We start from the raw sequence: 24292 nt of genomic DNA on the forward strand, positions 1-24292 counted from the left end.
TATTGATGATTATACTTATATTTCAGGTGTTTGCATAAGTATAAATTGATTCTAAGACTAGAACTTGTTTTTTGGAAGTAATAGCAGCATACTTTTTTAAGGATGGGTCTTGACTTGTCATTGAACAGGCATGCATTAGCAGGAAGAATTAACTCAGTTCTTCATCTCTGGTCACAAATAAAGGAGATATGTTGCTCAGCAACCAGAATTTGAAACACATACATATTCTCCCAAGGCTGATGAAATTAGCAGGAAACAGTTGTTACTGACTTGTACAAGGCTATGAATGTATCATCTCACTTGGTTATATGGTTTGTAAATATTTTCTCATGTTAAGATTGGATTCAGATAATAAAAGTAGTATCAGGTTTATACAGAAGATACGTAAATTAATATCATCATGAGATTTTTAATAGTACCTCTAAATTCCTGAACTTCATAGAGGTTTTAAGAATGGTTTTACTTCAGTATAGTGATGAATATAATTAAAATAAATGTAAAATGACATATCTCAAAAAAGAAATAACCCAAAGAAAGTTTTCTGTTATTGTGTTAGAATTAAGTCAAGTCTAAGGGTTTTCAATAGTCTATTTTAATGTATCAGTTATTTAAATAGAAATATCCTGAAATGTTTTCAGCTGTTTAGGTTTTGCATCTTGTTTTTTAAACTACATTTAATAACTATCACTAGAGGTCATTTCCAAAAATAAATGCAGTAGTGATAAACAGTTTGAACCTCAAGCTACAGTGGCTGGGTGTGAGGTACTTCTGTTTACCACTGTGTTCTCAGCTAATGGGGATGTTGGTAGTTATGGTTTATGTGAAGATTAAATTTAGAACAGTTCCCGGTGCAAAGCAGTTTTGCTTTAGTTGTTACTTTTGCTTTATTACTATAAAAAACAGTTTGGTGTTTGGGTTTTTTCCTTATTATAATTTGCTTGGATCTTTGCCGTCTAAAATCTGTCCTCAGGTGTTTGTGCTGGATTATTTTCATCCCATTCTTAAAACACAAAACAATTTTAGGTGTCTGTAACCCTCGAGACCTTTCAAGATCTGTCCTTGCCAATTCCTGGCAAGGAAGACCTTGCTAAACTGCATTCGTCAAGTCATCCAACATCTATAGTCAAAGCAGGATCATGTGGCGAAGCATATGCTCCACAAGGGTGGATAGCTTTTTTCATGGAGTATGTGAAGAGGTATGTGTGTATTTTCTTTGTTATTGGTTCATTGTTAAAGCTGCTGTTTCTGCTGTACTGGCAGAACATTTCCTTTCTTTTTTCTGTCAATGATGTTTCAGGTTTGTTGTCTCATGTGTCCCTAGCTGGTTTTGGGGTCCAATAGTAACCTTGCAAGATTGTCTTGCTGCCTTCTTTGCCAGAGATGAACTAAAAGGTAAGAAATACAAAATAGTTTTCATCTGTGGCTAAACTGTTGTGAGTGAGCTAAAAGATTAGTAGGACTAAATATGAAATGTATTCATAAAAGCTAAATTTTGAGGCAGCTTAAATAGTGCTTGCCCATATTGCCACAGTGCCAGCATCTATCATGATGACATAAATACTATAAGTAATATCCTGAAATAACTGATACAAACTCCTGTAGTACTAGACAATAGTAGTACTACACTAGTACTAGTACACTAGACAAATAGATATTTGAAGTGTGTTAAATCTGCTCTGAGATTGAAAAAAGAGAAAATTCAGCCAGTATAAAAGACTGTGTATCTGAATTAGTCTGAATTTCTAAGTAGTATTTAAATCTAATCCTTCACTATTTTGGGGTGCCAGCACCTTGCTTCAGCATACAATAGGCAGTCTGAATTTTGTTGAGTGAATAAGTGGGCACAGTGTTATTTGAGATGGGCCTTCTGGGTTGAAAACAAGAGGGTGTTGTAGACAAGGTTAATATGCTGACTTGAGCAGAGACTGAAAAATGCATTACTGTTCTACGGGATCAGCGTGAGAAACTCAAAGAAGTGCAAAACCAAAAGAAAATAGCTTGCTTTTAGTTGGAGAGGAATAACCAGGTCTGTTCTATCCTCAGGTGACAATATGTACAGTTGTGAAAAATGCAAAAAGTAAGTGTCATTGGCAGTGCTTTTAATTGCATGCTTTGTATTTTAAATGATATTTTTCTTGGTTATTTGAATTGGACATGTGAGATTTGTCCTAGTAAAAATGAAGAAACCTATTCTGTAAAACAAATTCAAGGTTAAAAATTTAACAAATTTAATAGGCTTAGCTAATATGTGATAGTGTATTTTGAGATAAGGTAAGTATGTCATTTTGCAAAAAAGCATTTTCCATATATATTACAGACATATACTAGGATATATAACATGCATTTTTATTACCTAGGTTAATTCTGCCATCATAAATAATGCAGTATTCTCTTCTGGTTTCTCACCATAACAGGCTAGAGTTAAGAAGTGAAAGTGATTATAAAGTGCATAGTTTCAAGTCTGTGTAAAATTCAGAAAGGTTATATTGTCTGTAATGTTACCTGCTATATGAGGGCCAAATAAAAAAGACAGATAAGAAAGGTATGGATTTGAGGAGGGAGGAAAGCTCAAGAGGGAAGGGATGTATTTAAATCATGACTCATTCAAGTTGTATGGCAGAAACCAGGACAACATTAAAAAATAAGTAAAATATGAACAATAAAAAGCATCATACTATTTAAAAAACAAAAAGAATGATTTTGTTTCTTTATACTAGCTACCTTTTTCTATCTTGTGATAAATTTAGGCTTTTAAGTCTTCTTGGTGATGAGTTAGAAAAGAAAAATGAATTGAAAGCAAATACGTTTGAGGTAGAATGAACTAGAAAGTTTTTCTGAATCTCTGTAATAGAAAAATAAAGATCTCCTAATAAGATACAAAATCTTCATAATGCAAACTTCTGGCTTTTGTCAAAAATCCAGGGAAATGTTGATCTACAGCTATTTGTCTTCATGACAAAAAGGTAAAGTGTACTGTTTGGTCAGTAAGGAAGAAAAGCTGCCTGTACTTTCTAGAAAAAAGTACACTTCTAGTGAATTGGAAAGTATTTATTATCAGTTTGTCCTGGAAGCCACAGTTGATAGCTGAAGACAGAGTTGGCCCAGAGGGGGAATCTTTCTTGGGAAAACAGTGCCAGCTAAAAAAAAAAGGTAATAGTGAAGGTGAAAAAGAACTTGCATCCACCCCAGAATCCAGAATCCAAAGTAGAGATCTGTCAGTGAAAGTGAAGTCGCTCTGTCGTGTCCGACTCTTTGCGACCCCGTGGACTGTAGCCCACCAGGCTCCTCAGTCCATGGGATTCTCCACGCAAGAATACTGGAGTGGGTTGCCATTTCCTTCTCCAGGGGATCTTCCTGACCAAGGGATCAAACGTGGGTCTCCCACATTTCAGGCAGATGCTTTCACCTCTGAGCCACCAGGGAAGCCCTGAGATCTGTCAAGTATATGTTAATATTGATTATTGGGAGTTCTCTGGCACTCTAGTAGTTAGGACTCTGTGCTTTCACTGCCAAGGGCCCATGTTTGATCCCTGATTGGGAAACTAAGATCCTACCAGCCATGTGATATGACCAAAAAAAAATTTTGATTATTAATAATAACCATTCTTTATCTCGTTATTAATTTCCACATTTAGGGGTAAAGATTGTAGGGACTTCCCTGGTGATCAAGTGGCTGAGACTCCATGTTCCCAGTGGAGGGGGCCTATTAATAAAAGATTCCACATGCTGCAACCAAAACCTGGTGTAACCAAGTAAATAGATACATTTTTATAAAAAAAGAAAAAGAATAAAGGCTATATAATATATTGACCTGACTAACCAGTTCTATAAAACTAGGATTTTATTTTACCTAGTTTCAGTTGATACATGAATGTTCTAAAGGCATAGCCAGACCACAGAAAGTAGATTTTTCATCAAAGAACTACATAACTCTGAAGTTTTATCTTAATTTAAATAATTTTTTACAGAAAGTGATTCCAGTGTTTTATTAGTATGTTTTTAATTGGTAGCATATAATTCAGTAGTAAGCGTTTTTAGTTTGATACCTTTGTCTCCGCATTTTCTAAAAGATTTGCTGTATGTTTGAAAATACTAAAGGTTTTGTAGATTTGTATGGGAAACAGTTTTATTAAAATTGATTTTCCCTTTTTACCCTTAGGTTGAGAAATGGAGTAAAGTTTTGTAAAGTACAAAAGTTTCCTGAGGTATGGGCTTTATGACAATTCATTTTATTTTATGTGGTAGGTAAAGCTTTAATGTAACACAGTGCAGTGAATTGTTTAGCATTTGTTGAAGAGTGAAGTGGTCAGTCGCTATGTGTACCCATTATGATTATCCATTTTTAAAATACTGGATTGCATATCAAGTAAGTGCCCCTAGCAGTAAATAAAACTATGTTAAACACAGTTTAATCAGACATTGTAGGTTCTTGCAGGTATAAAGTGTAAAATTGGAAAAACCAGTAGCTATGGACTTAGGAAGTACCACATTTCATAATTTCCACATTTTAACATCTCTGGAATCAGGTTATCAGAATTGGATGATTATGTTTAATCTTGACAATAAGTGTATTTAATAGACTCCTTTGTCTAGAACAAGAAATTTTGAAATAATCCTACCTTTCTCTTTTAAAAAGATTTTGTGCATCCATCTTAAAAGATTCAGACATGAACTGATGTTTTCCACCAAAATCAGTACCCATGTTTCATTTCCACTGGAAGGCCTGGATCTTCAACCATTTCTTGCTAAAGATAGTCCGGTGCAAATTGTTACCTATGATCTTCTGTCAGTCATTTGTCATCATGGAACTGCAAGTAGTAAGTATCCAAGTTTGACATATGATTTTACATTAAAAAAAGAAACATCTGAATTGATCTCTTAAACAAGGCCTGATTGAACAAAAAAAAAGTGTAAAAGTAGATTTTTATTATTTTATTTTGGTTTTTAAAAACGTCAGAAATTTTAGGAATTTGAATAATTTTACTCTCGTGTTTAAAATAGTAAAAATACATTTTGTGTTAAGATAAATAGTAAGGATTTTAACATGATTATTTTTACACTGGTTTTTTTAAGATTGCATTCTTTGTTACGATTTTCATTTCCTCCAGTAATGGTGGTAAGGGTACCTACTGGGAAAAATAGGGTAGTTCTTGCTATATCTCTGCTAGGTAGGAACTGAGGCTACAAAACTAGTTTTATCTTCCATTCTTGTGTTAATTTTGTATCACTGAAATAATTTAAATTTTCTCTGCCTAAATTCAGGTGGACACTATATTGCCTACTGCCGAAACAATTTAAATAATCTCTGGTATGAATTTGACGACCAGAGTGTCACTGAAGTTTCAGAGTCTACTGTACAAAATGCAGAAGCTTATGTTCTCTTCTACAGGTGAGGTAATAACTCATGAGTAGGCTGTTTTGACAAAGATGACAAAGCGTCTCATGTTAAGGTCAATAGTGACTTCTAAGACTTTCAAAGTGGATTGCTGAGTAAAGATTAGAAATTATTTTACTCTCATTATGTGAGTAAAAGTGAAAGTTTGTGTGTAGAATGATCTTTTGTTAAGAAAATGTTAAATCATTTAGTTGAGGGGCAAAGGGCTATATTTTGTTTTAGAAACATTTGTTTTACTTTTAAAAATTAGGCACTGATAGTAGGAACTAAATACCAAATTTTCTCCTAACATAGCCAATAAAAGGAGGTATTAATATAAAATACTTTATAGTGTCCTCTAAAAGATTGTACAAGCTACTGTCTTGTTAGCAATCATTTGAATGTCTGTTTTCTAACAGTAGTTATGTGGATACATTAGTTATCACCTAGATATGACCCCTAGGGTTATAATGCAGTGGGGGAAGCAGGGAGCAAAGTACAATATATTTCTTATGAATAATTTTCAAGACCTAATAAGATTCACAGCACAGTCCACCTTCCATGTTGCATGGGTTTTGCATCTGAGGATTCAACCAACGGCAGATAAGAAATATTGGGGAGGGAAAGATTCCAGAAAGTTCCAAAAAGCAAAACTTGAAATTGCTCACCAGTAACTATCTAGCTACCATTTATGCCCTATATACTAATGTTTGCATAGCATTTACATTGTATTAGGTATTGTTTAATCTAGAAGTAATTTAATGTATATGAGAGGATATGCACAGGTTAGATGCAAATGCTACACCATTTTATATAAGGCTTTGGTATCTGCAGGGTTCCTGGAACCAGTCCCCCATGGACATGGAGGGATAACTCTATCAGTGTGTATGCAAAGTCTAATAAGGAAGTGGAAAAATCCACTTTACTAGTCTAATGGAGTAAAATGCTTATTGAATATAATCAATTACTGTCCTTAATAGGAAGAGCAGTGAAGAAGCACAAAAAGAGAGGCGAAGAATATCAAATTTGTTGAACATAATGGAACCAAGTCTCCTTCAGTTTTATATTTCTCGACAGTGGCTAAATAAATTTAAGACCTTTGCTGAACCTGGCCCTATTTCAAATAATGATTTTCTCTGTATTCATGGAGGTAAGAAACTCTAATGAAAAGTAGTAGTAGGAATTTTCTATTAAATAATTTACAAATAAGACAAGAGCCAAGGATTTTCCTCTTCCATTTATTTTCCATTTCCCATCTGCATTCCAACTTAAATGTGTTTAATTTACTATGGTCTCAGAAATTAGTTTTTTTCTTATAAGTATGGGTAATCTATAGCCTCTTCATAGAATAAATATTAATATTTATTGGGTACCATTTCCAAATGCTGTGCTAGAGTCTAAAAATACCAGAAACACTGTTTCTGTTCTCAAAGCTCCAGTTTCATAGTAAAGACAGATGCATAAACACCCGATTAAGGTACAGGGAGTACTTCTATTGCTCATCATTTTTCTCAGCTGACAGACATCCAGCTCCAACTATATCCATGGCTCTTATCCCTTTTGTCTAAATGAATAGCTGGCTCTTTTCCTAACCAAAAAAATGTACTTGAAATTTAACAACAACAAAAAAAACCTCATGCAGTTATTTGCTAAATATAACTTCTCCCTTTGTGACTGACTGTGTTACTGCTTGTTCCCATGACAAATAATACCTTAGTGTGACACTTTTAATTAAATTTCATGGTCGAAGACTTGTTATTCTCATTTATTATTTTTGCAGCGAAACCTCAAGAAATAGTAGAAATGTCCTGTATTGGATTTAGAAATCTAAACTTTGAAAATATTTCTGTATGTGAATTTTTCTCTTATAACTTTCTCCCACTTGAGCTATTAACTTAAGTCTCTTCCTGTTCAGAATCTCCCTATAATCCTTTTATGGCATTTATCTGTGCCTGCCTTTTGGTTATTCATGTAAATTCTAAATGTCTTCTTCTGGCTTATTAGCTCCATGAAGAAAAGATTGTCTCTGATTTATCTCTGGTTTGCCCCAATACATAGTCATGGCTTAGTAAAGATTTATGTAAGTTAAATACCTGAACATCTTGGTTAACTTACTCTATATTTCAAGAGAAAATATCTCTTCAGGAATGTATGTTTATACTTAATTTTCTACCTCTTGGGGAGAGTTTTTAAGAATAATAATTGAAAAAATGCTAAGAATTAATCAGTTAAAATTAACAAAAGGAACGAGACAGATTCATTTCAAACTTTTCTAGGTGTTCCTCCACGAAAAGCTGGTTATATTGAAGACCTGGTTTTGATGCTGCCTCAGAACATTTGGGATAACCTATATAGCAGGTTTGTTTTTTTTAAGCAGTATGATATTGTGAAAATCAGTTTATGAAATTTGTTAAAGAGAGATTGGTTATTTTGTGTGTGCTCTTTTGCTGTATGTTGCTTATGTAGAATATTCCCTTTTTCCTTCATTTATTCACGCTGAAGCATGACTGGAGAGACTTTTGTAGCTAGAGTGGCCCTGATCTAGATAATTAATTCTAATTTTTCTGTTCTGATAGTCTATCTATAAAGGCTGTTCTGATAGTCTATCTATAAAGGTATGCTGTGATATTTAACTCTCTAAAGTTTTAAATTTTATTTAAAAATATTTCACACAATCCCCTAATATATTTCTTAAATATTGAAAATAATTCATTTCATGAATTCTTACTTGAGTGGACAGGGGAAGTCTCCTTCTGATTAAAACTTGATTAAAACTGTGGCTGTGTATAACCTAAGATTTATAAACATATAAACATGCTAATTTTTGACAGCTACTTCTTTTATTGTGTGTTATTGTTGCCACAAACATTTTGTAACAAAAGTAGCTGTAAGGGAAAGTTCAAATATGATAAAGCAGACAAATCAATAAACTGATATAATCATTGACCCTGAAAAGCATAAAATCAAGTCCTCACAATAATTTAGTTTTTACATTTTATGAAAACTTGGATACATTTCCTAGATCAGCTTTCTTCCAGATTATCATAATTATTAATATTCTTCATGCCTTAGGTATGGAGGAGGACCAGCCGTCAACCATCTGTACATTTGTCACACTTGCCAGATTGAAGCAGAGAAAATTGAAAAAAGAAGAAAAACTGAATTGGAAATTTTTATTCGGGTAAAAAAATGATGCTTTTCAAATTAGAAAAATGATCTAGAATAAAGAAAAAGAAGTGACCCTTAGAAAAACTCTATAAGTGAAATGATTGGATGAAAGAGTTGTAATAGATTTTAAGTGTTATGGGCACGTAACAGTGAGAGACCCCAGTAAAGTGACTGTAGTTCTAGTGAGTTAAGTTCTTCCTTTGTGGATTTTTGTTTTCATGGATTGGTAATAAATTTTGGTTTATGTATTGCCACTGGCAAGAAATCTTACTGAAATAGTCAATTATAGATTTTGATAAGCTAGTGATTTTTTCAGAAGGCCATCTACTCAGATTGCATTCTCTATTTTCACCCCTTTGTAAAGTAAATATTGTTTGGGGAAGCTTTCTATACTTATACCTAGTTCCCATAAAGTGAATATATTACAAGATGTTTCTTGATTACAGGCAATAGAGAGTCTGATCACAGAATCAATAGGAAGAGCTGAATAACCAGGTTTTGTGGAGAGAAAGAATACACTTCCATTTGTCTAGGTAGCATGAAGTAAGTTTCTTCAAAGTGGTACTGTCAGTAAAATGGCTCCAACTACTTATTTACTCGAATTCCTAGTAGAGAATCCTACTAGAGTTTGGGTCACTTGAGAGGCATATTCATTGTATTCCTGTTCAAATTATATTTGTGGAGGGATAATTCTGTAAGGGCAAATTGAGATTCTTTTAGTAAAAGATGGGGAGAAGTTATTGAGTAGATACTATAGATGAATAGTACATTTCATGTTGTGGACACACACTTCTCTTCACACATACCTGTTTCTTTTCATAGATTTAGAGGTGTTTTTTTGTGTGTGTCCTTGCCTAAATAAAGACATTTTTACATACACAGGAGAATAATACAGGTGTGGATTGATTTATTGTTCTTGAGCCTCATTTGCTTCCTAATTATAAAGAGGCATATTTTAGTTGAATATTAAAAATAGGTCATTCCATGAATACTTAGATAGCTAATGACTGTATCCATTAGGGTTTGATCAATAGAAGCCATTCTAAGTATTTTAAGTAGAATAGGAATACAAGCAATGCAAGACTTAAGTAACTATTAAAAGAACTGGTCAGTGAAGATCAGGAAGACCATAGCTGACTTTCAGGAAATATGGAAGGTGGGTAGGCTGCCATACTAGAGATAGGAGCAGAGACAGTGGCTCACAGTGGGGTTTCAGAGCCCAGACAAGGTAAAGAAAGCTTTTTGTAGTAGTGTGGGCCTGGTCAAGGGTGTTGGAGCACAGGCAACATGGAAATGGTTTTCCATGTTGGCTGGAGATGGATATGTGAAGAGGCATAGCATAGTGGTGGTGGTAGATTTGAGGGACTGATTCCTTGTGTGGGATTGATTCCATATGTAGGATTGATCAGTGAATACAGGTATCATGAGAGCCAGATTTCTTATTGTCAGATAAAGGAGTTACAAATTTTGAAAGAGAGAAAACTAAAACGGACTCTTTGTTATTGGATTAAAATTGTAGATATCTTTGTGAACTCACTGTCATAGACATGTGCATATGTGTGTGCGTGCTCCGTCATGTCGAACTCTTTGGGAACTTCTGGACTGTAGCTTGCCAGGTTCCTCTGTCCATGGGATTATCCTGGCAAGAATGCTGAAGTGGGTTGCCATTTCCTCCTCCAGGGAATCTTCCCAACCCAGGGAACGAACCCAAGTCTCTTGCGTCTCCTGCATTGCCAGGTGGATTCTTTACCACTGAGCCACCTGGGAAGGCCATACACATACATATGGAGTTATGAATGTGTGTATGTGTACATGTGTATAGAAATGAATGATGTACCTAAATTAATTTCCTAACTCTTGTCTCTGAAAAGGCCTGGATAACTCCAGTAGGATTGAGCATACCCAGCTTTTTTCAGATCTTGGCTTCTAAACATCTTTCTGTAGTCAAAGTGACCAGCCCTCCTTGGAGAAATGACTGCTTTCAGGGCTGAGGCAGCGGAATTGCAAGATGAGCTTGGAATTCCATACTGTTCCAAAAAGTTAAGAAGTCTTTGAAGAATGATGGGGAAATGTCAGAAGTACACAAAAGCCAGCTTGAAGGGACTTTTCCTTGCTGAATTTTGGATAATTTGTACTTCAAAATAGATTATAATAGTATTCAGTTCAGTTCACTTGCTCAGTCGTGTCTGACTCTCTGTGACCACATGGACTGCAGCATGCCAGGCCTCCCTGTCCATCACCAATTCATCTTCTTTAGGATGGACTGGTTAGATCTCCTTGCAGTCCAAGGGACTCTCAAGAGTCTTCTTCAACACCACAGTTCAAAAGCATCAATTCTTCTGCACTCAGCTTTCTTTACTGTCCAACTCTCACATCCATACATGACTACTGGAAAAACCATAGCCTTGACTAGATGGACCTTTGATGGCAAATAATAGTATTATATAAAGGACAGAAATGGTAGGGACCTAACAGAAGCAGAAGATATTAAAAAGAGGTGGCAAGAATACACAGAAGAACTGTGCAAAAAAGAGCTTCACGACCCAGATAATCACGATGGTGTGCTCACTCACCTAGAGCCAGACATCCTGGAATGTGAAGTCAAGTGGGCCTTAGAAAGCATCACTACGAACAAAGCTAGTGGAGGTGATGGAATTCCAGTTGAGCTATTTCAAATCCTGGAAGATGATGCTGTGAAAGTGCTGCACTCCATATGCCAGCAAATTTGGAAAACTCAGCAGTGGCCACAGGACTGGAAAAGGTTAGTTTTCATTCCAATCCCAAAGAAAGGCAATGCCAAAGAATGCTCAAACTACTGCACAATTGCACTCATCTCACATGGTAGTAAAGTAATGCTCAAAATTCTTCAAGCCAGGCTTCAACAGTACTTGAACCATAAACTTCCAGATGTTCAAGCTGGATTTAGAAAAGGCAGAGGAACCAGAGATCAAATTGCCAACATCTGCTGGATCATGGAAAAAGCAAGAGAGTTCCAGAAAAGCATCTATTTCTGCTTTATTGACTAGGCCAAAGCCTTTGACTGTGTGGATCACAATAAACTGTGGAAAATTCTGAAAGAGATGGGAATACCAGACCACCTGACCTGCCTCTTGAGAAACCTGTATGCAGGTCAGGAAGCAACAGTTAGAACTGGACATGGAACAACAGACTGGTTCCAAATAGGAAAAGGAGTACGTCAAGGCTGTATATTGTCACCCTGCTTATTTAACTTCTTTGCAGAGTACATCATGAGTACACTGGGCTGGGAGAAGCACAAGCTGAAATCAAGATTGCTGGGAGAAATATCAATAACTTCTGATATGCAGATGATACCACCCTTATGGGAGAAAGTGAAGAGGAACTCAAAAGCCTCTTGATGAAAGTAAAAGAGGAGAGTGAAAAAGTTGGCTTAAAGCTCAGCCAACATTCAGAAAACTAAGATCATGGCATCTGGTCCCATCACTTCATGGTAAATAGATGGGGAAACAGTGGAAACAGTGTCAGACTTTTTTAAGGGGGGTGGGGCTCCAAAAATCACTGCAGATGGTGACTGCAGTCATGAAATTAAAAGACACTTACTCCTTGGAAGGAAAGTTATGACCAACCTAGATAGCATATTCAAAAGCAGAGACATTACTTTGCCAACAAAGGTCTGTCTAATCAAGGCTATGGTTTTTCCAGTGGTCATGTAGGGATGTGAGAGTTGGACTGTGAAGAAAGCTGAGCACCGAAGAATTGATGCTTTTGAACTGTGGTGTTGGAGAAGACTCTTGAGAGTCCCTTGGACTGCAAGGAGATCCAACCAGTCCATTCCAAAGGAGATCAGTCTTGGGTGTTCATTGGAAGGACTGATGCTAAAGCTGAAACTCCAATACTTTGACCACCTCATGTGAAGAGTTGACTCATTGGAAAAGACTCTGATGCTGGGAGGGATTGGGGGCAGGAGGGGAAAGGGACGACAGAGGATGAGATGGCTGGATGGCATCACCGACTCGATGGACTGAATTTGAATGAACTCCGGGAGTTGGTGATGGACAGGGAGGCCTGGCGTGCTGCAGTTCATGGGGTTGCAAAGATTCGGACACGACTGAGCAACTGAACTGAACTGAAAGGAAATGGGAAGTTATATGCAGCAGGTGATTCTTGGGATTTTCTCTTTTGGGGGGTGCTTTTTTGGTCATGCAGCAAGTGGGATCCTAGTTCCTGGACCAGGGATCAAACCTACGCCCCCTGAAATGGAAGTGCAGGGTCTCAATCACTGGACTGCCAGTAATCACCCAATAGGTGATTCTTCACTGGATTCTTTGACTATAAACAATATTGTTGCATCATTTAGAAAAATGATGGAGTCTGAGGATTAGATGCTAGTATTATATCAGTATTTCTAGGTTTTTATCATTTGTGTCAAATGTTTAAGAAAACCCTTTGTACAGCATTTTGCAGACTTTAATGATCATTTCTCTGGTGTTTTGTGAAAGTTGCTCAGTCTTGACCGACTGTTTGTGACCCCATGGACTATACAGTTTGGGATATATACTGCATCATATAGGACAGTACCAGGCCCACAGTGTTTTGTCACCTAGACACAAAAACAGTATTCAGTAGGCCAGCGACTTTTAGCTGATGGTCGGTAGTAAAGAATCTGCCTGCCAATGCAGGTGACTCAGGTTCAATCCCTGGGTCGAGAAGATCCCCTGAAGAAGGAAATGACAACCCACTCCTGTGTTCTTCCTTGGATAATTCCATGGACAGAGGAGCCTAGTGGGCTACAGTCCATGGGGTTGCAAAAGAGTTGGAAATGACTTAGCTACTAAAGAACAATAACATATGGTAAAGTTAGTGAATCTTATGGATGTGAGCCCACTTCTTCCTTTATTTTATGTAAAGTTAGTTACACTGTCAGAGTAATGTGGGATGGTATATCATCTCAGTTAATGGGACAATCAGTAAGACCAGCAATGCTGATACTAGAAGAAACGTACATTAGGAAGGTAGACCCAAATCCAGTCCTGCTGCTGCTAGTCACTTCAGTCATGTCCAACTCTGTGTGACCCCGTAGACGGCAGGCTACTAGGCTCCTCTATCCCTGGGATTGTCCAGGCAAGAACACTAGAATGGGTTGCCATTTCCTTCTCCAGTGCATGAAAGTGAAAAGTGAAAGTGAAGTCGCTCGGTCTTGTCCGACTCTTTGCGACCCCATGGACTGCAGCCCACCAGGCTCCTCCGTCCATGGGATTTTCCAGGCAAGAGTACTGGAGTATGTTACCACTGCCTTCTCCGAAATCCAGTTCTAGGCATTTGTAAATCCAGTTCTAGGCATTTGTAAATCACTTATCATCAAGGGACTTATATCCAGGTTATGTAAAGAATTCATACAACTCAAGAAGACAGATATTCCAGTTTGAAAATAAGCAAAATATTTTAATATACATTATCCTTAATATATGAGTGTTAACTAAGCATATGAATAAGTACACATTCTCATTAGTCATTAGTAAAATGCAAATTATAGCTACATTACACACTTTTTAGAATGACTGAAACAAGAGGACAATATCAAGTTCTGACAAAAATGTAGAAAACTAGAATTCTCATAAACACTGTTGGTGGGCATGTAGTGTGCCCAACAAAGAGTGCCACCAACTCTTCGTCATGCCAAATGACAACCAGCTTGAAAGTTTTTTAGAGGTTAAACAACCACTCAGCACAGGACTCAGCCTGACATGCTACATTCCATGGGGTCACAAAGAGTCGGACACAACTTAGCGACTGAACAGCAGCAGCAACACGTGACTCAGCAGTCTCATTCTTAGGTATTTACACCAGAGAAGTGGGGCTTCCCTTGTGGCTCAGCTGGTAAGGAATCTGCAATGTGGGAGACCTGGGTTTGATCCCTGGGTTGGGAAGATCCACTGGAGAGGGGAAAGGCTACCCACTCCAGTATTCTGGCCTGGAGAATTCCCTGGAATGTATAGTCCACGGGGTTGCAAAGAGTTGGATAAGACTGAGCAACTTTCACACAACACCAGAGAAATGATCATTAAAGTCTGCAAAACCGTGTACACAGATGCTCATAGCAGAATTGGTCGTAGTTGTCCCAAACTGGAAATAATTGATATACCCATCTGGTGCCAAATAGATAAACAAGATGTGGTATATCCTTACAATGGAGTACAACTAAGCATAAAAAAGGTAGAGCTACTGATGCATGCATATGATGAATCTTAGAAACATTATGCCAAGTGAAAGAAGATAAGATAAAAAATGACTATGTGATGTCTCATTCCATTTATATGAAACTTCTTTTTATAAAAAGGTAGAGTAGATCAGTGGTTTCCTGGGGCTGAGCGGAAGTGATTGATTGCAAACGGGTGCAGGGGAACTTTCTGGGGTGTCAGAAATGTTTTAATGGATTGCAGTAGTGGTTGCAGAACTATAAACAACTGAAAACCATTGAACTTTATGTTAATAGTAGGTGGATTATTCTTTAATAAAACTTTTTTATTTTTTAAAGCTGTTTTTTAAAATGCAAGTCTGTAATTATTCCATAACTCTAGGGTTTTGTCTTAAAACTCAATAGATGGATTGATTGAATGTTTATCAGGTGTTAACATGTCCTATTAAGATAACTTAGCATCAACGTACATCACGTTCTTTGTGTATGAGGAATTAGCCTCATCAGATAATGAAGTAGAATGGTTGTATTCTGCTACAAAACACAAAAGTTTTGTAGTACAAAAGTTCTAGACTTTAAGTGACTGATTTTTTTTTTCCTCTGTAGCTCAACAGAGCATTCCAAGAGGAAGACTCTCCAGCTACTTTTTATTGCATCAGTATGCAATGGTTTAGAGAATGGGAAAGTTTTGTGAAGGGTAAAGATGGAGGTAAGTGTTTAACAGAAAGACAAAATTCTTTGCAAATTTTTTACTTGACAAATGTTTTTTGAATATATGTATTTGGAATTAAACTACTGAACAAGAGATCAGGGATCATACAGTCTAGTTTATATTTTGGTTATTTTTAATTTTTTAAAAACTTTCACAAATTATAGCATATTCATGGAAAGTATAAGGGAACTAAATAAAAATTAGTCTACAATCTTAACATTAAAAACATTTTTTTAATCCTTCCAACAATAAGATTGGTTAAACTATGGTGCTTCTGTTACAATGGGATACTATATGAACTTTAAAAATTATTTGTATAACAGTGTTTAATAATTAAAAAATAAGATGTTCTTGATATATGAAAAAGGCTATAATATAGTATGCATAGTTGGAACCTTTAAAAAGGCAAACATGTACAAAGGCAAAAAGACCAGAAAGATGCGAAAATAATTTGCCTGTCTTTCTGTAGTGGAATCACAGTATTTTTTTCTCTCTTGTGCCTTTTTTTCTTTTAAAAGTATTTTGATGATGAAGGTGCACTATACTTTTGTATTCAAGGGGAAAACAAAGTTTTTTCCCGTTAAAAAAGGATTCGTTTTGAGAATTCCCTGACAGCCAGTGGTTAGGATACTGTGTTTTCACTACCAAGGATCCAGGTCCAATCCCTGGTCAGGGAACTAAGATCCTGCACACCTTCAGGCACAGCCAAAAAATATATATATATATGCATTTTAGCATTTCATTGTATAATATTTTTAATTTAATGACAGTCTGAAACTGAGAGTTGCATTCTTTTTAAATTACAAAGGAATTATTCTTTTGTAGCATTAAAAGTGCATTTTAATCTGTAATCCCCAAATGGATAGTTAAGAAATTATTTTTATTACATTTTGGATGGTAGTGAGAAAACTTCACTTGTCTGCTTTCCTGGTTCTGTTTTGGAGAACTAAGACCCAAAAAGAAAGAAGCTTGGAATAAGACAGTTAAGAACTGACTAGAATAATCTGACTGAAAAATAATCTGATTAAACAGTTACATCCTTCATCAATTCATGTTCAGAAATATGTAGTTGTTTGGTGCATTTATACATTTTGATTATTTGTTTTGCCTTTTAACTTAGATCCTCCAGGTCCTATTGATAACACTAAAATTGCAGTCACCAAATGTGGCAATGTGATACTCAGGCAAGGTAAGTTTGACTAATACCATTAAGCCTTCGCTTGTTAGTGATTTTTCACACTCTGTAGTTCAGGAAACTCTTAGTACTCAATGCTCTATGGTGATCTAAATTGGAAGGAAATCCAAAAAAGAGGGGCTATATGTGTACATATAGCTGATTCACTTTGCTGTACAGTAGAAACTAATACAACATTGTAAAGCAACTGTACACCAATAAAAATTAATTAAAAAAAAAGAATATGTGGGAAAAAAATCTCTAACTTTTTAAGGCAGACCATAAAGTTGCAGCCTATAACTATATGGGCTGATGGCCTGAAGATTCATGTTCTGAAACTTCTCAGTTATTCCTAGAGTATTCATAGTGGGGGTACATTATGAAAGCTTTTGCAATATGAATATGAAAGTTTGTAAATATTGTTTTTTCTCTATGTACTTGATTTTTAGGAGCAGATTCTGGTCAGATTTCTGAAGAAACATGGAATTTTCTACAGTCTATATATGGTGGAGGGCCCGAAGTTATCTTGCGGCCTCCAGTTGTTCGTGTTGATCCTGATGCAGTACAAGCAGAAGAAAAAATTGAAGTAGAAACTCGGTCTTTGTAATCTTGAGGCTATATAGAGTTCTGATGAGAAATCATTTTCACTTCCTCTAGCATATTCCCATGCAAAAACATTCCTAAAAGCATGTTTATTTTCTCGATTTTTAATGTTTTAGCTTTTATTCCTTCTTACTGGGCATTATGGAAGAATGTGTTAAATGTATAATATTCTACAGGTTGGCATATTTAATGCTAGATAACTTATAAAGTCTTTCAGTGTAATATTTTTGAAAGAGAGGGGATAATTGTGATCATTTGGCAATCAGGTTATCTTTGATCTTTATACTACATGTAAATCCATAGTCCTTTGTAGCTTTGTAAATACTTTTGCTTTGAAAACTTTTTCATTACCCTAAACCACCATAACTCTGACCAATCTTTTCAGTTCTCTAAAAACCTAATTTAATTGTATAGTTTTGACATGGCTTCATATTATAAAGAACCTATTTTAAATTGAGAGTCACAGTCAGAAAGATGTTGTTAATTTCCTAAAGCTCAGGAAACTGTTAGGGTGTCACTTCTTTTGCACTGCAGCATATGAATTAGCATATTAATATTTACAAAATGTCTTTTTGAATGTAGCAATGATGTATTTAGTCTGAGTGGAATTTGTGTCAGCAGATATTAATAATTTATTGCCTCTTATACTGTAAAATGTTAAATTTCAGTTCCTATAACCCTGAATAGTGTTCATTAATAACAGTAAAAAAGAAGAAACTTAGGGTTAGTTTTAGGGCACTTTTATTTTGAGAGCATGAAGTGTAGAATGTGTTGATAAAGCTGAAGCCTCTTGCGAAATGATTTTTTAAATGAAATGCATAAAGTCTTTTTGAATAACATAGTATGCACTGCTATTTGCTTGATTATGTGATGTCAAAAGTTTAATTATATTCCAAGTACAAAAACAAATGGGATTACTTTGAGGATGTTCAATAGCATTAACAGTGGCTTTGTTTTGGTCTGGGGCAGATGCCACCAGCTAAAACAGTGTTATTAAAATCAGTTCAATAAAAAGGATTTAAAAATGTATAACTTGGATGTTGTGTTTATGTGGCAGATATTAAGGGTGAAGGGTATAAAGTCTGTTGAACTAATGTCTTATTATTTCTTAATCAGCAATATGCAAATTAAGTCATTTGGTATAGTTTTGGTATAGTTTTAAAGTTTTGGTATTTAATGAAATTAAATAATCAGTCATTAGAATCTATTTGAATTTTTTAAAATATAGATAGCTTTTATTTTTCTTCTTTCTCATGATTATGCTGTGATCCTCTTCAAGGTTTGAATATTACTGATCTGTCTTGAATCACCAGAGATTAGTATAATGCTTGCCATTTAAGAGGTAATCAAAAAAGGTTTAGTGCTTTCCATTTATGATGTTTCAGGCACTCTAAGTGTATTACTTACACTTTATCCTGGTTATAACCCTGTGACTTAGGTTAGGTAGCTTGCCCAAAGTCATATGTACAGCAGAGAAGTAGCAGATATGGACTACAACTGAAGTCATTGTAACTTTATACCACTGTTTTCATTCACCATGGTATATTATCGCCCACTGAATTATTTTAAAACAGATTATGGTGTTAGCATTAGATTCATTAATAGCATCTGTCATTGGGATATATAATATTGATAAGAGTACTGGTCTTGGACTTCCTGGTGGTCCAGTGGTTAAGATTCCACACTTCCCTGTAGAGGACATGGATTGGATCCCTGGTTGGGAGAGTTCCACCTGCCACATGGGATGGCCAAAAAAAGAGTACTGGTCTCTAAGAACTCTTTTTTTTTTTTTTAACATTATAATCATCTAAATGCATAACAAAATAATACATAAAGGGTTAACCCCATAGACTCAGCTAAAAGTTGGCATATGTGTTAATAGATATCAAATTAAAAAATTCGGTTTGTCTGAGGATGATTTTCTTGGAACTACTTGAGCTGAAAAGTAGGAAAATTGCAGTTAAGAGATACTGATACAATATTTTAAGACTACTACACTGATTTATAACATGAAAGTGATTAGTTTTTGAACCCTGGAGTCAGTTTGCCTATATACATATCCTCTTAATAGTAGAGAAGTCATCTTTCTACTATGAATTGGTTTGGAATAGCACTTAAAGTTCCCAGATCTCCTGTTTTTTTTTTTTTTTTCATCTCTTAAACAAGAATGTTTCAGGCTGAGTTTTCCAGGAAGCAGACACTGAGATGGAGCAAGAAGTGCAAACGCTTTCTTGAAGAGTAGCATCAGTGAAAGAAAATAGGAAGCAGGATTGAGCAGGAGTTAGTAGACCATAATGCAGACCTGACCGTCTCTGCAGCACAGTGAAAACCTAACCAAGGTTGTCCATTAGAGAAGTCTCACAGCTGGGCAGAAGTGGCTTGGCTCTTTTACTGTTACTAGGGGCTACCTGGAAAAGAGAATGACCTCCAATTGACACTGGAGGGACTAACAGCGAGATGCTGTCAGCCAAGCACTCTATTCTCATCTGGGAGTGAGTACTTTCTTGAAGGGTGGTCTGAACATCTGTGTGTCTGCTATACTTGATAATAGGATTATGATAGTTAGGGGTATTGTTATACATACTTAACTTGGCACTTGATATAATCCCTTATTCTCTTTCTCCTTTTCAAAATGTGTAACTTTTAAGGACACATCTATGTAAGAAGGCTGCCAAAAATATTTAATCTGAATCTAATCATGAGGGAGGAAATCAAGATAATTGTTTTAAAAAGGCATATTATACAAAATAATTTTCCTAGGTGCTTCAAAAAATTAGTTATGAAAGACAAAGCCTCAAGATTAAGAAAACATTACCAAAAAATGGTCCTTGATTGGATCCTGGATTGGACAAAATTTTTAAGGAGTGATATTAGGACAGTTGGGAAAATTTGGATTGGCCAGGGAATATACATTAGATAATATTTCAGTATTAAATTTCTCTAGTGTGATAACTCCTATAGTAGTATGAAGGGATGACCTTGGGAGGAAATACATGATTAAGTTTTTAGGATTGAAACCATGCTATATGAAATAAACATGTGAGAGAGAAAGCAGGAAGAGAGATCACAAAGAGGTGGCAAGTGTTAATTGGTGAATCAGATCAAAACCACACTGACATATCACCTCACACCTGTCACAATGGCTGTCATCAGAACACAAATAACTGATGTTGCCTAGGATGTGAAGAAAAGGGAACCCTTGTACGTTTTGTGGGAATGTAAATTGGTGTAGCCACTGTGGAAAACAGTATGGCGGTTTCTCAGAAGACTGAAAATAAAGCTGCTTTCATTGTTTTTCAGTCACTAAGTTGTGTCTGACTCCATGGCCTACATACAGCACACCAGGCTTCCCTGTCCTTCACTGTCTCCTGCGGTTTGCTCAAATTCACGTGCATGAGAGCTACTGTATGACCCGGCAGTTCCATTCCTGGATATATATTCAGAAAATACAAAAACATATTCAAAAAAATACATGCACCCCAATGTTCATAAGAGCATTATTTATAATTGCCAAGACATGGAACCAACCTCAGTGTACATCCATAGATAAACAGATAAACAAGTAATATTCTGCACAATGGAATACTTGCTGGCCCATGCAAAGAATGAAATGTTGCCAATTGCAGCAACATTGGTGGACTTGGAGAGTTATTAGGCTGAAGTGAAATAAGAGAAAGACAGATACTGTATGGTATCACCTTTATGTGGATTCTAAAAAACACAACAAACTAACGAATATAACGAAAGAGAGGCAGACTCACCAATACAGAGAACAAACTAGAGGTTACCAGTAGGTAGAGGGAAGGGGGGCAGGGTGGTACAGGGTAAGGGATTAAGAGAAGCAGACTATTAAATATAATCTACAAGAATATATTGTGCAGCACAGGGACTGTAGTCGATGTGTTGTTACCATAACTATAAATGGAGTATAACATTTAAAAATTGTGAATCACTATATTGTATACCTGTAACATGTAGTACTATTCATCAACTATACTTTGATTTAAAAAGTAAAAAAATAGTGAATATACAGTTTCTATATTATAGGGGTTCTACCTTATTCTTGGAATTTGTCTAGGTTTGAAATTCTTCAAAATAGAAAGGGAATTCCTTGGCAGCCCCATGGTTAGGATCCTGTGCTTCCACTACTTGGGTCATGGGATCCATCACTGGTCAAGGATCTAAGACCTGTATACTGCTCAGTTCAGTTCACTTCAGTCACTCAGTCGTGTCCAACTCTTTGTGACCCCATAGACTGCAGCACGCCAGGCCTCCCTGTCCATCTCCAACTCTTGGAGCTTACCCAAACTCATGTCCATTGAGTCGGTGATGCCATCCAACCATCTCATCCTCTGTTGTCCCCTTCTCCTCCCACCTTCGATCTTTCCAAGCATCAGGGTCTTTTCAAATGAGTCAGCTCTTGCATCAGGTGGCCACAGTATTGGAGTTTCAGCTTCAACATCAGTCCTTCCAATGAACACTCAGGACTAATCTCCTTTAGGATGGACTGGTTGGATCTTCTTGCAGTCCAAGGGACTCTCAAGAATCTTCTCCAACACCACAGTTCAAAAGCATCAATTCTTTGGCGCTCAGCTTTCTTTACAGTCCAACTCTCACATCCATACATGATTACTGGAAAAACCATAGCCTTGACTAGACGGATCTTTGTTAACAAAGTAATGTCTCTGCTTTTTAATATGGTGTCTAGGTTGGTCATCTTCCAAGGAGCAAGCATCTTTTAATTTCATGGCTGCAGTCACCATCTGCAGTGATTTTGGAGCCCAAGAAAATAAAGTTAGCCACTGTTTCCACTGTTTCCCCATCTATTTGCCATAAAGCAATGAGACCAGATGCCATGATCTTAGTTTTCTGAATGTTGAGATTTAAGCCAACTTTTTCATTCTCCTCTTTCACTTTCATCAAGCGACTCTTTAGTTCTCGCTTTCTGCCATAAGGGTGGTGTCGTCTGCATATCTGAGGTTATTGATATTTCTCCCGGCAATCTTGATTCCAGCTTGTGCTTCATCCAACCCAGCGTTTCTCATGATGTACTCTGCATATAAGTTAAATAAACAGGGTGACAACCTTGACATACTTCTTTTCCTATACCTGTATACAGGTATACAGGTAGCTGCTCAGGCAAAAAAAAAGTCTGGGGTCAAAAAGCAGTTGTTATAAATCTTATGCCCAACTTTAAAAAGTTTAATCTCCCTTAATCCTGACAATGACTCCATTGCTTAGAAAGGTTATGATTTTGTATTGTAAGATTGTGGATTTGGGTTAATTACAAAGCATATACTCCAATACACAGATATCCTGAACTATTACTAAATTATTATTTCCAGTTTAAGAAGACATAGAATTTCAGAACCATTTAGAATCACTGAACTTAAAAAGTGAGGATGGGAAGACTAACAACATCTATAAGTCCAGTAATCATAAAATACTTGTTTTTGCATCAATTTAGCTCTCAGAGCTTAATGACATCTTTAGTGATCCTTTGTCAGTTCCTCAGGATAACATACTATACCACACCAGCTCTTTCAAACCTTGCCTTTCCCTGGGCTGCAGTAAATAATCTTACCCCTCTTTTGTTAAGATTGAGGAGGCATAAGCTCCTTTGTCTTCCTTCTGTTGCCACCTCTTAATGTTTGCCATCTTCTCACTTTCTGCATTAAAGAAAGGAGAAGCCCTCCTATTTCCCTCTCTGACTTCCTCTCTTTTGCCATGAATTTATTTATTGATTCAGGGTACTTCTCATGCCCTTTCACTTCCCTCAGTAATTTTTTTTTTTTTTTTGGCCTTGACTTGAAGTATGTGGGATCTTAGTTCCCTGAGTAGGGATCAAACACTTCCCCCCTGCAGTAGAATGGTGGAGTCTTAACCACTGGACTGCCAGGGAAGACTCTTTTTTTAAATTAAAAAACTTATTTTAAATTGAAGTATAGTTGAGGTACAATATTATGTAAGTTACAGATGTAAAAATACAATTCATTATATTGTGACTCATTATATTTTTTTAAAAATTTTTGTTTAAAGCTTATACTTCACCTGAGCTTCCCTTGTAGCTCAGTCGGTAAAGAATCTGCCTGCAATGCTGGAGACATGGGTTCGATTCCTGGGTCTGGAAGATCCCTTGGAGAAGGAAATGGCAACTCATTCCAGTACTCTTGCCTGGAAAATTCCATGAAAAGAGGAAACTGGGGGACATGGGGGTCTCAATAGTTGGACACAACTTAGCAACTAAACCACCACATTTTCACCTATAGTTATTACAAAATATTCACGATATATCCTTGTAGTTTACTTAGTTTTGTTTTTCAAAATTTATTTATTTTTGGTTGTGCTGAGTCTGTTGCTGCACAAGATTTTCTCTAGTTGCATTAAGTTGGGACTACTCTTTAGTTGTGATGCGTGGGCTTCTCATTGCAGAGGCTTATCTTATTGCCAAGCACGAGAGGCCTGAGGGCTTCATTAGTGGCTCACCTTCAGCATGTGGGATCCTCCTAAACCAGGGATCAAACCCGTGTCCCCTGCATTGGCAGGTGGATCTCAACCACTGGACCACCAGGGGAGGCCTATAGCTTATTTTATAGTTAATAATTTGCACCTCTTAATCCGTAGCCCCTCTTTGCTCCTCCCCCCTTTCCTCTAGCCACTGGTAAGCATTAATTTGTTCTCTGTATCTGTGAATCTGTCTTTTGTTATACTCGTTAGTTTGCTGTATTTTTTAGATTCCACATATAAGTGATATCATATAGTATTCAGCTTTCTCTAACATTTCACTTAACCTAATACCCTCCAAGCCTGTCCATGTTGCTGAAAATGGCAACATTTCAGTCTTTGTTATGACTGAAATGATATTCCATTGTAATACACCTCAGTACATGTTAACATTAATTATTGGGACTTCCCTGGTGGTTCAGTGATTAGAACTCTGAGCTTTCACTGCAAGGGGCATGGGTTTGATCCCTGTTGGAGAACTAAGATCTTGTATGCCCATATCATGGCCAAAAAAAAGATTAAGTATCCACATCATAGACTTTCTCAAACTGTCCCTTTTCATTTTTAACTTTCCCTGCCTTC

The 24292-nt window shown here is 36.4% G+C and overlaps 1 protein-coding gene across 5 annotated transcripts in view; it reads left to right on the forward strand.

Annotated features, from left to right (window-relative positions):
* Nucleotides 1-18238, forward strand: part of USP33 (ubiquitin specific peptidase 33) — a 59173-nt gene extending 40935 nt beyond the window's left edge. For 3 of the 5 annotated variants that reach the window (XM_061411526.1, XM_061411528.1, XM_061411529.1), the window contains 12 exons: nt 1024-1196; nt 1298-1392; nt 2044-2077; nt 4160-4205; nt 4637-4817; nt 5263-5389; nt 6355-6524; nt 7651-7732; nt 8447-8555; nt 15324-15426; nt 16550-16618; nt 17053-18238. In XM_061411526.1, the coding sequence (XP_061267510.1) occupies nt 1024-1196; nt 1298-1392; nt 2044-2077; nt 4160-4205; nt 4637-4817; nt 5263-5389; nt 6355-6524; nt 7651-7732; nt 8447-8555; nt 15324-15426; nt 16550-16618; nt 17053-17210 (1347 nt within the window). In that variant the 3' untranslated portion in view covers nt 17211-18238. Of the gene's footprint in view, nt 1-1023; nt 1197-1297; nt 1393-2043; nt 2078-4159; nt 4206-4636; nt 4818-5262; nt 5390-6354; nt 6525-7650; nt 7733-8446; nt 8556-15323; nt 15427-16549; nt 16619-17052 lie in introns of those variants that run through there. The other 2 variants (XM_061411527.1, XM_061411530.1) reach the window with 2 other exon arrangements.
* Nucleotides 18239-24292: the final 6054 nt, after the last annotated feature.

The sequence above is a fragment of the Bos javanicus genome, chromosome 3, assembly GCF_032452875.1.
Source record: "Bos javanicus breed banteng chromosome 3, ARS-OSU_banteng_1.0, whole genome shotgun sequence".
Lineage (NCBI taxonomy): Eukaryota > Metazoa > Chordata > Mammalia > Artiodactyla > Bovidae > Bos > Bos javanicus.